At 33.5% G+C, this 12,424-nt stretch overlaps 1 protein-coding gene across 1 annotated transcript in view; it reads right to left on the bottom strand.

Annotated features, from left to right (window-relative positions):
* Window positions 1-2,686: 2,686 nt before the first annotated feature.
* Window positions 2,687-12,424, bottom strand: part of LOC107556959 (uncharacterized) — a 17,951-nt gene continuing 8,213 nt past the window's right edge. The window contains exons 6-8 of the mRNA XM_016240227.1: window positions 9,890-10,006; window positions 8,520-8,594; window positions 2,687-3,067 (exon numbers count right to left, since the gene is read on the bottom strand). Of these exons, the coding sequence (XP_016095713.1) occupies window positions 2,827-3,067; window positions 8,520-8,594; window positions 9,890-10,006 (433 nt within the window). The 3' untranslated portion in view covers window positions 2,687-2,826. The remainder of the gene's footprint in view (window positions 3,068-8,519; window positions 8,595-9,889; window positions 10,007-12,424) is intronic.

Here is a 12,424-nt window from a genome sequence, read left to right as displayed (position 1 = left end):
GTCTTGATGAGCATAAGAGACTTCTTTTGATGCCAACCTTTTGAACAGTAATCATGTTTGCATTGCAGTTTCCAAATGTAGCACATATACAGAGTTCTGGCATGAAACTCTAGATGGCGCAGTCCGATAGGTCTAGCTCAATCTGTCCTGGTGACATCATTGTCACATGGCAGCTGATTGGTTCTCTCCTGTATCGGTAGCCAATGAGCTTACTCCTCAATATTCAAATACCTGGCTTTTGTTTGCTGTAGCAGTATTGCAGTGCACTTCAGAAACCCTCCACCTTCCCCAGCTCCACCTGTATAGATCTGCTACGGGGTGATTCCTGTATGCTATATGGGGGTTATTCATATGTGTTAAATGTGCAGCAGCAGTATTTCTTACATGCTTACAGCAGCATGTTGTGGATGTATTGGCAGTAGCAAGTCTTGGTACTTGCTCTGCCGCAGCAGCAGCAGCGTAGCAGATCTATTCCACCAAGGCCAAATACATTAACATTATCATGTACATTACCATGCCAATCCCTCCGAGAGTCGTCATAACAGAAATATAGTTCACTTAGCATGCATCTGTGGTTGCAACTATAACCTGAGGTTCATTTATACGTTTATAATAACTGTAGACTATGCCATGGATGCATTTTGCTTCAAGTAGCCTGCTGCATTTACACCAACAACACAAGCAAAGTTGTTTTTGACTCTAACAAACACCCAGATATTTTAAAGCTTGTTAATTTTATGTTGTTTTGTTGAAATCTATCGTTACAAAGAAACATATTGCTTTCGTTTTATGCTTCTAATGTTTCCCAGACAAATGAGACAGAGGTCTTAAAAACACTGTGTCTGTTTTTATGCAGATAGAGAGGAAGGATGGGCATGTATGAAATAACGAGAGAGAAAAACACACCTAGTCATCACCACCTTCCTGTTGTGCATTAATTATTTCAACCTCCTTATAAAGGCAAAACATTCCTCTGAATCACCTCTTCCGTTCCTCAGGTCAACCTTCGATTCATGTCGCAAATGGGAATCTGTAGCTTTTTGAGGGGAAGAGAGGCCATTCAAAATTCTAATAAATGTTTTGCATATTCGTGGCCGCATGTTAACATGCATGAAATTGGGTGGAACTGGAGCGAAGAGAGCGGCCTGTACCTTGACTGCACGCGGCTGTTTTGCATCGTGACCTGAGAAACCCTGTCTGAAGGCGTTTCAAAAAGCCTCCACGTCAGTCTCTGTCTGCAGCCTCTCATATTCACACAATCCGGGAAAGTTGTTCATTTTAGACAACTGATCATTAAGCTGCTCCTCTTGTTCTCCAGAAACCCTGCCCTGCATGTCAACCGGCTCATAGAGACAACTGTAATTTATGCCACAGTACCACCAAGTGGCCATGTTGTAAGACCAGCGTTTCCCAACCTTTTTTGTCTCACAATACGATCACAACACAAAATAAAATAAAATAGTAAAATGGTGGTGTGAACGTGAAAGACAATGTAATTTTTACTGATATCAATGAGAAGATGACTAAAGAAATCTGGAGTCTTTGTATAAAGTCCAAGTGTCTGCAAGTGTCATTCACACAAATTGACAACTTACATTGCTTTGTTTAAAAAAGAATTGAATGCAATAAAATGGCAAAGATGAAATGCGCACTTAAATGTTGTTAAGCAGGTATCCTGATCGCCATCCTTCAAAAAAACAAAAAAACTGTTCAATTATTTTAATCATTTGACAGCTAATATGCATTTTTTTATTTTAAGTTGTAATTTATTTGTATAGTTATAACAAAATGTAGTTATTTAAGAAATTATTTTAATCTTCTGACTGCTATTTTTAAAGTTGTAATTTATTTTTATAGGTTTACACGTAAATCCAAAATTAGAGAAAAGACCAATTTTTTTTTATTATTATTAAAATGTTTATAGGGTTAACAGGTAAAAATTTTTTTATAAAAAAGTACTTTTTTCAGAACTTTGAAGGGGGAAATCTTGAAATTAATCTCAAATAATTATTTTAATCTATTGGCCTTTGTATTTTTTATTGTAATTTCTTTTTATAATTTTAACAAATAAAACCAAATTATTTTAGAACTTCAAAGAAAATCACAAAATTAATTACAATGAATTATCTTAATCTTTCAACAGGTAATATATATATATATATATATACTATTTTTTTTTTTTTAAGTTTTCATTTCTTTTTATAGGTTAAATTAGTCAAATTAAATGTAGTTATTTTAGAGTTTCAAATAAGAAAATCATGAAATTAACCATAATGGTCACACTTTATTTTAAGGTCCATTTCTCACTATTTACTAGCTATTAACTACGACTTTTGCCTTAATAAACTCCTAATTACTGCTTATTAATAGTTAATAAGGTAGTTGTTAAGTTTAGATATTGCGTAGGATTAGGGATGTAGAATATGGTTAAGCAGAATATGTGCTTTATAAGTACTAAAAAACAGCCAATATGCTAGTAATATGCATGCATATAAGCAAGTGAGACTTGGTCCCTTTACTGAAGTGTTGCCACCATAATTAATCTATGGACAGCTAGTATGTATATATATATATATTTTTTTTTTTAGTTTGACCATTTTATCAAGTTTTAATTAATCTCGTTTTATAGGTTTAACAAACAAACTTGAAACTTGTTCAATACTTTTTTAGTATGTGTACCCCTTGTTGGAAATTACAGTTTAAAAAAAAACTAGAAGCAGTGACACCATAACCTTGAGTTGTATATGTACACACTGATCTGCTTACAAGACACGATTAGCCATCAAACAGTGAAAAATGAAAGAGAAAATCTGCTAAGCAGGAAATTTAATGACCACAATAGCAGTTCATTATCAGGGTTGATGACTGAACGGATGCCGGTTTAATCCATGAACTATGAGCAGGCTCAGATGGAGTTTGTGGGCTGACCTGTCGCTGCAGGAGTTCCTCTGAGACGTCGCCTCCCTGAATGACTGGCTTCAACACACCCAGAATAATGAGCAGACGACTCAAACCTGCAGCTGCAGAGAACTGCATCATCTGCAGGGACGGGACGAGGTGAGAGTACCTGTAAAAATATACAAGCATAAGATTTCAAAGGGGTCATAACATGAAAAATCAGATTGCAGTTCAGTGTCTGCTGTGATGAACTGCATTAATTGAGCGGTCATTACCCACGCATGAAGGACTAAATGACTCCTCACTGCGCTGTCTAATGCTTCACAATGACAGCTCATTTATGAAGAATGAATCAATGACACAGAAACACTGATCAACACTCTTGTGAAGAATATTTAGACACGTTTAGAACACTTCACACATGATAAAACCCTTCTGCTGATACTCTGGAGGTTGTGGCTGGATGGTTGCTATGGAGTTGCTAGGGTATTATGGGCTTGCTGACTGCTCCAATTCAAAATCTGTCTATGATTTTTTTTTGTATGTTTTTTAATCATCCAGCAGGCGTAAATCTAGTTAGTCTGATCGCTTAGAAAGATAAGAGAATGCTCTCCTCAAAACCCAAGTGATTTGACAGACAAATGACAAAATAATACTATAAAAAATTAAATGTGTGATTTTAAAAATGCAAGTTATAGGGAAGGTTTTATGCACATGTGGTTTCATCAGATATCATCTCATTTGAACAATGAGAAAAGAGCACAGCGCGAGTTATGTTTCCGCAAAAAATTACTTATGAACCGTTTTTTTTCCCCCCAGTGAGCCTTGAATTTTTTACTTTTATTAAAACACTTCAAATAACAAACAGGAATTATCATGGTTAAACACACACACACACACACACACAAATCCAAGCAGCATATTAAATTACAAAACAAAATTTCATAAAACAAAAACACAAAAAATACATACCATGCATAAAGTCAAATTATACATAAATTAAACTTGTGGTTTAATCAGTATATATTGCAAATAATTCAGTTTTAAGGCATTTAAGGTTTTTCAGCTGCTTTAAAAATGGATATAAAATGTTCGTTTTTAACACCATTTTTAAAAGCCATGTAGCTTGCCTGTATTCAAAACAATATTACACAAAAATGCAACCTACTTGCTCTTGAGTTAGCAGTTTGAATCAAACTCACTCAGTGAATCATTCAGAACCATTACTGACATCCAGACTGAACCACAAGTCATTTATCGGTTACAACCGACTTATATCACTCTGTTTTCTTACTGTTTGGTCATATTAAATTACAACTAAAATTAATTTGACTCCTAAATGTTTCTTTAGGAAACACTGCATTATGAGTTGTGTGCTTTCAATGCTTACATTCAAGCATTTGTTCAAATAGTTGGCTAATAGTTATGCACGACTTTTGACCGATAACCACGAAAAATGGTCCAAAACCACTGATTGGCTGCGTAGGAATATTCTGAAATACTCTAGAAAAAAATACACATCCAAATGTTCGACCTTCCATCAAAAGTTTAGCATTGAAAGTTTAAGACTGAGAGTTTGTGCTCATCTTTTAAAATATTCTTTTCCGTGTCATTTTACCACTTTTTCATCGAACCGTTCTTCTCTGACACCTTTTCATCTGTCAGCATTTCCCCCAAAACATAGCCCGTATCGGGCCTGACAATTTGACTCGGAGTCAAATCAGTCCGTTCGCTCTGGCATTTTATTTCCACCTGTCCTATTCTCTCCATTTCGTCATTCTATCAATTCCTCCAGTGCTAATTCTGCCCGGCAGGTCTGGATTATGCGCAGGAAGGCATGCGTGTCAAAGGGAACTTTAACGAGGGTAAAGACAGTCCTGATAGGAGGATGAATTAAACCGATAACAGCAGGCAGATGGAGTGAGGAATTCGTGTCAAGCAAAACGCCTCACCAATGTTGGTCATTTTCCCTTCCGTTCTCTCTCTCTCTCCTTCCCCCCTCCTTAAGCATGACAGAAAACTATCTAAATGAATAAAAAGTGATGAAATGACTTTGGTGCCGTAGACTTTCTGCTCTTTGACTTCCCATCTGGATTAGTGCAGGCTGAATGGAGTCTGTTTCTTTTGAAAGAACTAACACATGAGTCTGTCTGAATGTTTCTCTCTCTTTGACACACACACACATTCTGTGTTTGATAAGAGTCCATCTGAATTTGCATGGTAAATTATGTCCTGTACGACCACTAGAGCTGCCCAGACGGACTGCAGAAGGTTATGACAAACAAATTATTCAGCTGACTATTTACCATGATTCAAATGGATATGACTGCCAGCCTAATACAAACTTGTTCAGTATATCTTGTTCATGTATTAAATTTTGATTTGTCTGAAATGGCCATTTTTACATAGCAAAAGCAGTACAATTCAACTGAACAAAACACAATGAATGCCTATAAATGTTAAAGATGAAATGTGTAATTCTGTGCCACTGCCATAACCAAATAAATTTGCAAAAACAATCCAACATTGGTTGATCAAACAGATATGGTTAAAGGATTATGCAAAGGCAATATTTATAACAAACTGAATTTTGAATTTTTTTTTAAACCAGCCTAACCTTGTCTGCTGGTCTGTTAGCTGGTTTTAGAACGATTTGGAGAACTTTTCAGTCTGCCAGAGACCACCTTAAACCAGCATAAAGACCAGAAAACAATTTTTTTTAGCAGGATTTATTGTACTTATTTTGTGATTTTTATAATAACTCAATGCATTAGAAGTGTCTGGAGTCATTATTAAAAAAAATAAAGTTGTCCCAGGTCGCATGAATTTATGACTTTGACTACAGTAAACAACAAATTTGATTCTTCCTTATCTCGTGACTCACATGACTCAAGTATGAGAATGGAACTGTTTTTAATGTAAAGTAAGTATTTAGGCTAGAGTTGAGACGCTCAATTCATTTCTGGGAAGTTCAAACTGTCAATTTCAATAAATCGACTTGACCTGGCTACTTCATGGCTTTATCACTCAAAAATGCTCACAAAAGTCCTCATGACTTTTCTTGTATTAAAATATTCAAAAATGGTATATGCAAAATTAGTTTAAAAAAATTATAAAAAAATTAAAAGCAATAAACATTAAAAGCATTAGAATGATATTAAAATAGATTTTTATATTAGTTCCTGCATTAAACATTTCGAATCTCCTTGGCAAAAATGGCCGTTTGGTTGAAATAATGCTTACTTTTAAGCTATTTCAGAAAATTGCACAAAGCAACTGGATAACAGCTATAGTTGAGACTTAATGCCAACTGTGTATAAAGCCACTAAATATACACTGCTGTTCAAAAGTTTGGGATCAGTAAGATTTTTAATGTGTTTTAAAGAAGTCTCTTCTGCTCATCAAGGCTGCATTTATTTGACCAAAAATACAGAAAAAAACAGTAATATTGTACAATGTTATTACCATCTATTATCAATGTTATAAACAGTTGTGCTGCTTAATATTTTTTTGGAAACTGTAATACTTTTTTCAGGATTATTTGATAAAATTAAAAAGAACAGCATTTATTTAAATAGAAATCTTTTGTAACAATATAAGTCTTTACTATCAATTTTTATCAATTGAACACATCTTTGCTGAATAAAAGCATTCATTTCTTTAAAAAAAAAACTAACTGAATAGTGTATATTGTTACAAAAGATTTCTATTTTGAATAAATTCTTCTCAAATTTGTATTTTTTTTGCTTTTTATTCATCAAAGAATCCTGAAAAAAGTATCACAGGTTCCAAAAAAATATTAAGCAGCACAACTATTTCCAATATTGATAATAAATCAGCATATTAGAATGATTTCTGAAGGATCATGTGACACTGAAGACTGGATGGTGAAAATTGAGCTTTGCATCACAGGAATAAAGTATATTTTAAAGTGTATTAAAATAGAAAACCATTATTTTAAATTGCAATGATATTTCACAATATTACTGTTTTGTTCTGTATTTCTGATCAAATAAATGCTGTCATGATGAGCAGAAGAGACTTCTTTAAAAAAAAAAACATTACAAATATTACTGATCTCAAATGTTTGTGTACAGCAGTGTACAGTAGAGAAGTTCGCAGAGGTCGTGAGGTCTTTCTGAAAGTGGCCAGTAGGGGGCGGTCACGTCTCACTGTGAGTGAACACTAACGGCTGGAAACACAGCAAGGCTAATGTGGCCTTCCTTCATTACTGATGACTGACAGTACTTGCTCCAGCACTAAAAGCTCTAATTACTGATAATTGTCATTACTGGAGCCAGACCAATGTAATTCCAGAGGGATTTCTCACTGCAGAAGAAATGAAAGAAAAGCTACACAAATGTTACAGGCAAGGCCAGCAATTTTCCCAATATGATTTTCAACCACTGAAACTGAATAGCTTCAGCATGCTTAACTATGGACATAAACTGCACCTAGCTGTAAATACCCATGTAACTGGAGCTTTACATGGCTGTTTAAATATTACATGAGTTTTTATGTTGGCTGTATATTAGTGTCTGTGAGCAACTCAGTTTTTGAGTGCTAACAAGTGTTGTCAGACTGGCTCCTTTTAGCTCTGACGAATGAGTAAATATTTGCTCTTACAGTGATTTGGACAGCTGACAATGATTGGGACAATTTATTATTAAATAAATAAATGTGTTGCAGGCACTAGAATAGCTGCAAAAGTTAAGGATTTTATGCTAAAATTCATATTTACTATAAAAATTATTTTTAAAAATAAAAATATTCCAATCATACTGAAATAACATGGATTATCAGATTTTGCACAAATGTATGGAATTGATGTCAGCTCAGGACAAACCAAATACTAAGAAATTCTCAAATATTATTCATTTGAATTTTGAAAATTAAATATTTTTATATTGAAAAAAATATCAAATGTATTTTTAATATATATGAACAAATGATTTTATAATTAAAAATCCAATATCAAATATAAATAATGTTACTATTTCATTGTATAATTTAAATTTATAATTTAATAAATTGTAATATAATATATATAATATATAACACTTATAATTTATATAAATATGTATATATTAATATGAATATGTAAATATATTTAAATATAATTATATATAAATATATTTATAAATATTTACATTTACATATATTTATTTTTTATTTATATATATTTACATACCACCATGAAGTTCCGAAATAATTCATTTCAAAGAATTCCATAGTATTTCAATGTATATGAAATATTAATGTTATATTAATTCAATTAATTTTCCTGTAAAAACAAGTTAAAAGTGAAGCGTGTAATATTGTTTAACTAGCATAACCAAACTTAATAATTGTCAAAAAAAAAATAGTTTTCATTGTGTCTGACAAGTCAGGATGATCAAACAAACAGAGTAATATTTTGTTACAGCTACAGTTTGTATGCTTTTCAGAGAAATCAACCTCTGAATGGCTTACTTAAAGTAAAAGAACGTATTTTGACACCTTTAAAAAATGACACACTTCACCATTTCTTCCTCTGGCTCTCAGTATTAGGATAGATCTGGGATTTGAGGAATCGTGTTTGTGCCTCACACACTCTCTCTCTCTCTCGGCTGATGACTCACCAGAACTGCTGCCACTTCTCCTCTTCAAAAACATCCTCTGGGATCGGATCGATCAACACCAGGTCAGACACTTGCCTGAAGAGACAGAGAGAGAGAGAGTGAAAAGACCACACAGAGGATGTTTCTAGAGCTCAGATGAGACGCCACATACACCAAGCGAGCTCCTCCTGTAACCAGGGAGAAATAAACAGCATCTATCGAGTGAGATGAATGGGCTCAGAGCCGCAGCGGGGACAATATTTTCAGTCCTTGGGCGCTACAGGCCTAACGCAGCTGAATTTATGGGTCTTAAAGCTGCACATCAGAGCAGATGAAAGGTTAAATCTGTCAGATGGAGGGTTTGGGGGAGTGTGCCCCAAACCCTCCGAGACCGAGAGGTCGTACCAAGCTGCACTGATGGATCTTTTGGTCATGGCAGGTATAAATGTCTGGAAGAAAAACCCTGTTAGGCATATATAACACTATTCATCAATGTATTGTACACTGCTGGTCAAACACTTGGAATAATTATGACTTTTTTATGTTTATAAATGAGGTCTCTTTTGCTCATCAAGGCTGCATTTATTTGATCAAACTGCAATATTTTGAAATATTATAAACTGTTTTCTATTTTATTATATTTTAAAAAGTAATTTATTTCTGTTGTAGAAAAAAGTTTTTTTAGTGTCACATGATTCTTCAGAAATCCTTCTATTGTGGTGATTGGTGCTCAATTAATATCAATTATTATTGGTGCTCAGTTATTAATAATGGTCCTTATTATAAGTGTTGAAAATGTGTTGTTACCAATGTTTCTACTGCTTATTATTTTTGTGGAAACCCTGATACAGTTTTCTTGATTCTTTGATGAATAGAAAGTTCAAAAGAACAGCATTTATTTGAAATAGAAGTCTTTTGCAAGATTATACATTTTTTACTGATCAATTTAATTTCTTCTTTTTTTATCTTACTTACCCCAAACGTCTAAATGTATCAAAGTTTCCAAACAATTAAGCAGCACAAATGAGTTCAGCATTGATAATAATAAGAAATATTTCTTGAGCAGAAAATCATCATATTAGAATGATTTCTGAAGGATCATGTGACACTGAAGACTAATGTAATGATGCTGAAAATTTAGCTTGGGAACACAGGAATAAATTACATTTTCAAATATATTTAAATTGCATTTAAACTGCAATATTATTTTATAACATTTTTGTTTTTACTATATTTTGATCAAATAAATGCAGCCTTGTTGAGAATAAAAGACTCCTTTCAAAAGCATTAAACAAATCTTTTAGTGCACAAACGTAACGTGCATTCTGTGGTGGAAACAAACTTCCTGACATGTTCATATATGACTGACAGACTGTGTCAGCATGACTTACGTGTCATGGATGTGGCTGTAGAACCTGCCGTTGAGCGTGCCCAGCTCAGAGCTAACCAGGATGAAGGGTGTGGCTATATCTGCAGCCTTGACCAATCGATGAAGGTCATCCACCATCCTGAAGGATAAGAGAGGAGAGATACAGGTCAGGAATGAGCGCAGGTTTGTGCAGAAAAAAAGTCTAGACATGACTCATCTGAGAGTTCATTAATCACTGAGACACATTATGACACACATGTCTGTTCACCTTCAGACGGGACACCCACTGTCCCAGACTGCTGCCCAGTTTTTAAAGCGGTCAGTGATGTTACATTAAGGATAAACTGACCTCAAACCAGACGCTGCCACACAAAACTAATAAGCACTGTGTACCATGAGACACTAATGGGTTTTATTTCTGACATCCTCATTAACTAAAAGGCCATGAAGATTCAGTGGGCACTGAGTGATTTACTGCAGTTTGTCTTTGGGATGTGCAGGGGGTCAAGAAAACGGTCAAGAAAAACTAAAGACTGACCGACATTGCTTTTCTCAGACTGACATCAGTGAAGATTCCATGAGTCATTTTTACAGAACAAATATTTAATATTTGATTTATTTCTACCTTTTGGCATAATAATAAAAACAAAAAATAAATAATAAAAATAATAATTATATTATTATTGTTATTATTATTATTAACAAAAATAATAATTATTGTTGTTGTTTATGCCATTACATTTATGCATACTATTATTATATTTATGATTATTTCACATCATCTAAATGGTCACACATTTATTTTCATCTTTGTTTTTGTTGTCTAATCATTAAGCACACATTTCTAGTGTTTCATTCAAATTGTGAATATTCATTATAAAAAATCATCATGTTTCATATTTAATTCAGCAAGTGGTGACCTGGTATTATTTAAGTTTAAATTATTTAAATGATTTAGTTTGCATTTTTTTATTCAATTTTGTGTCGAAGTCCAATCAAAATATGTTAAAAACAGTGGTTGATATTTATTCTTTGATCACACTGGAAAAAGAAGGTCAAGTTGAGCACATTGCAGGATACAGTATTACACACAATGTTTAGTACTGTAGTATATATAGTCAACAAGTCTAAGAACAAAACAGCATGTCCTTCTCAAAAAATTTAAAATGTAATTAGTATGTATGTACTATTGGCTTTCCTTCAACATCAAATCACATCAGTTTCCAAATGAAAAGGTTTCAGTAAAAAACAAAAAGGACACATTCTTGCTCCCGGCTTATTGAACTTTAGGAAAATTAATATCTTGCTGTCCGCCTTCTAAATGTGCCAGACAGAGGAGAAAACAGGACCACTCGCTAAACATCACTTTAATGCATGAAGAAATGTTACCATGTCAACAGCAACAAGATAAGTGTGACTCCACACGTAGGATGAATAAACCTGAAGGCAGGACGTTTGGTTGCCAGAGGACAAGGACAAAGACATCTCTGTCTTACAGCCCTGATTGAATAGTAGAGCAGGTCAATGTCAAAGATACGAGATGCACAGATACCTGCGATAAACTGTTAAGGTGGGAGGGGTTTTTAGATTTACTGCCTAACATATCCATAAAAGCTTTATGTATAGACAAGTACACTACAATTCAAAAAGTACGTTTTTTTTTATTCATTTTAATTATTAAAATAATAAACTGACACTTACTAGCAAGGACACATTAAATTGGTTAAAAAAGACATTTATAATGTTACAAAAAATTTATATTTCAAATCAATTACATTTAAAATATATACAAAGAGAAAACACTTTTCAAATTGTAATAATAGTTCACTATAATATTTGCACTGTATTATTATTCAAATAAATCATGTGACTTCTTTCAAAAATATGAAAAATCTTGCCCACTGTAAAAAAAAATCCGTAAAATTCACAGAAAAAATCGGCAGATGTGGTTGCCGGAATTTTACCGTAAAAAATATGGTAGCAACGGTTTAGGTTTTAACTTAAATTTACAGTTAAATACTGTATTTTCATTAACTGATATAATGTTAATAAACCAATCTATTGAAGTACTGAAATCTGTTTTGCACCTTTGTAATACACTGATAACCACCAAATGCAGGTGGTGATGAGAAAGTCACATGATGAACCAAAGCCCATCACAAGCAACTTTTAGATAATAACATATATAGAAGGTGCACAGTGTCATTCACACAAACACTAAACACACATGAAACTGAAATAATGCAATAAACATTCATTTAACAACATTAGGTGTAACACACAACCCTAATATACAAAACTGATAAGAAAAAACTAAGAAGAAACATCAAATTTGAAATGCAACGCAGGGAATTCTGGGAATGTCAATTTACGGTTATTCACTGTAAATTATATGGTCTTTTTCACTTCCAAAAACGGTATACTACCATAAAATTAATGCCCAATACAGTTTTTCACCGTTTATAGTAGGGGAATTTACCGTTAACCATTTAACAGGTTTTTACTGTAGCATTTTTACAGTCTTTTACCGTTAAATTCACGGTCATTTTTTACAGTG

The sequence above is a fragment of the Sinocyclocheilus grahami genome, unplaced genomic scaffold, assembly GCF_001515645.1.
Source record: "Sinocyclocheilus grahami isolate Dianchi unplaced genomic scaffold, SAMN03320097.WGS_v1.1 scaffold585.1, whole genome shotgun sequence".
Taxonomy (NCBI): Eukaryota; Metazoa; Chordata; class Actinopteri; order Cypriniformes; family Cyprinidae; genus Sinocyclocheilus; species Sinocyclocheilus grahami.
Note: the sequence above shows the minus strand (reverse complement) of the source record. Positions and strands in the feature narration are given on the sequence as shown.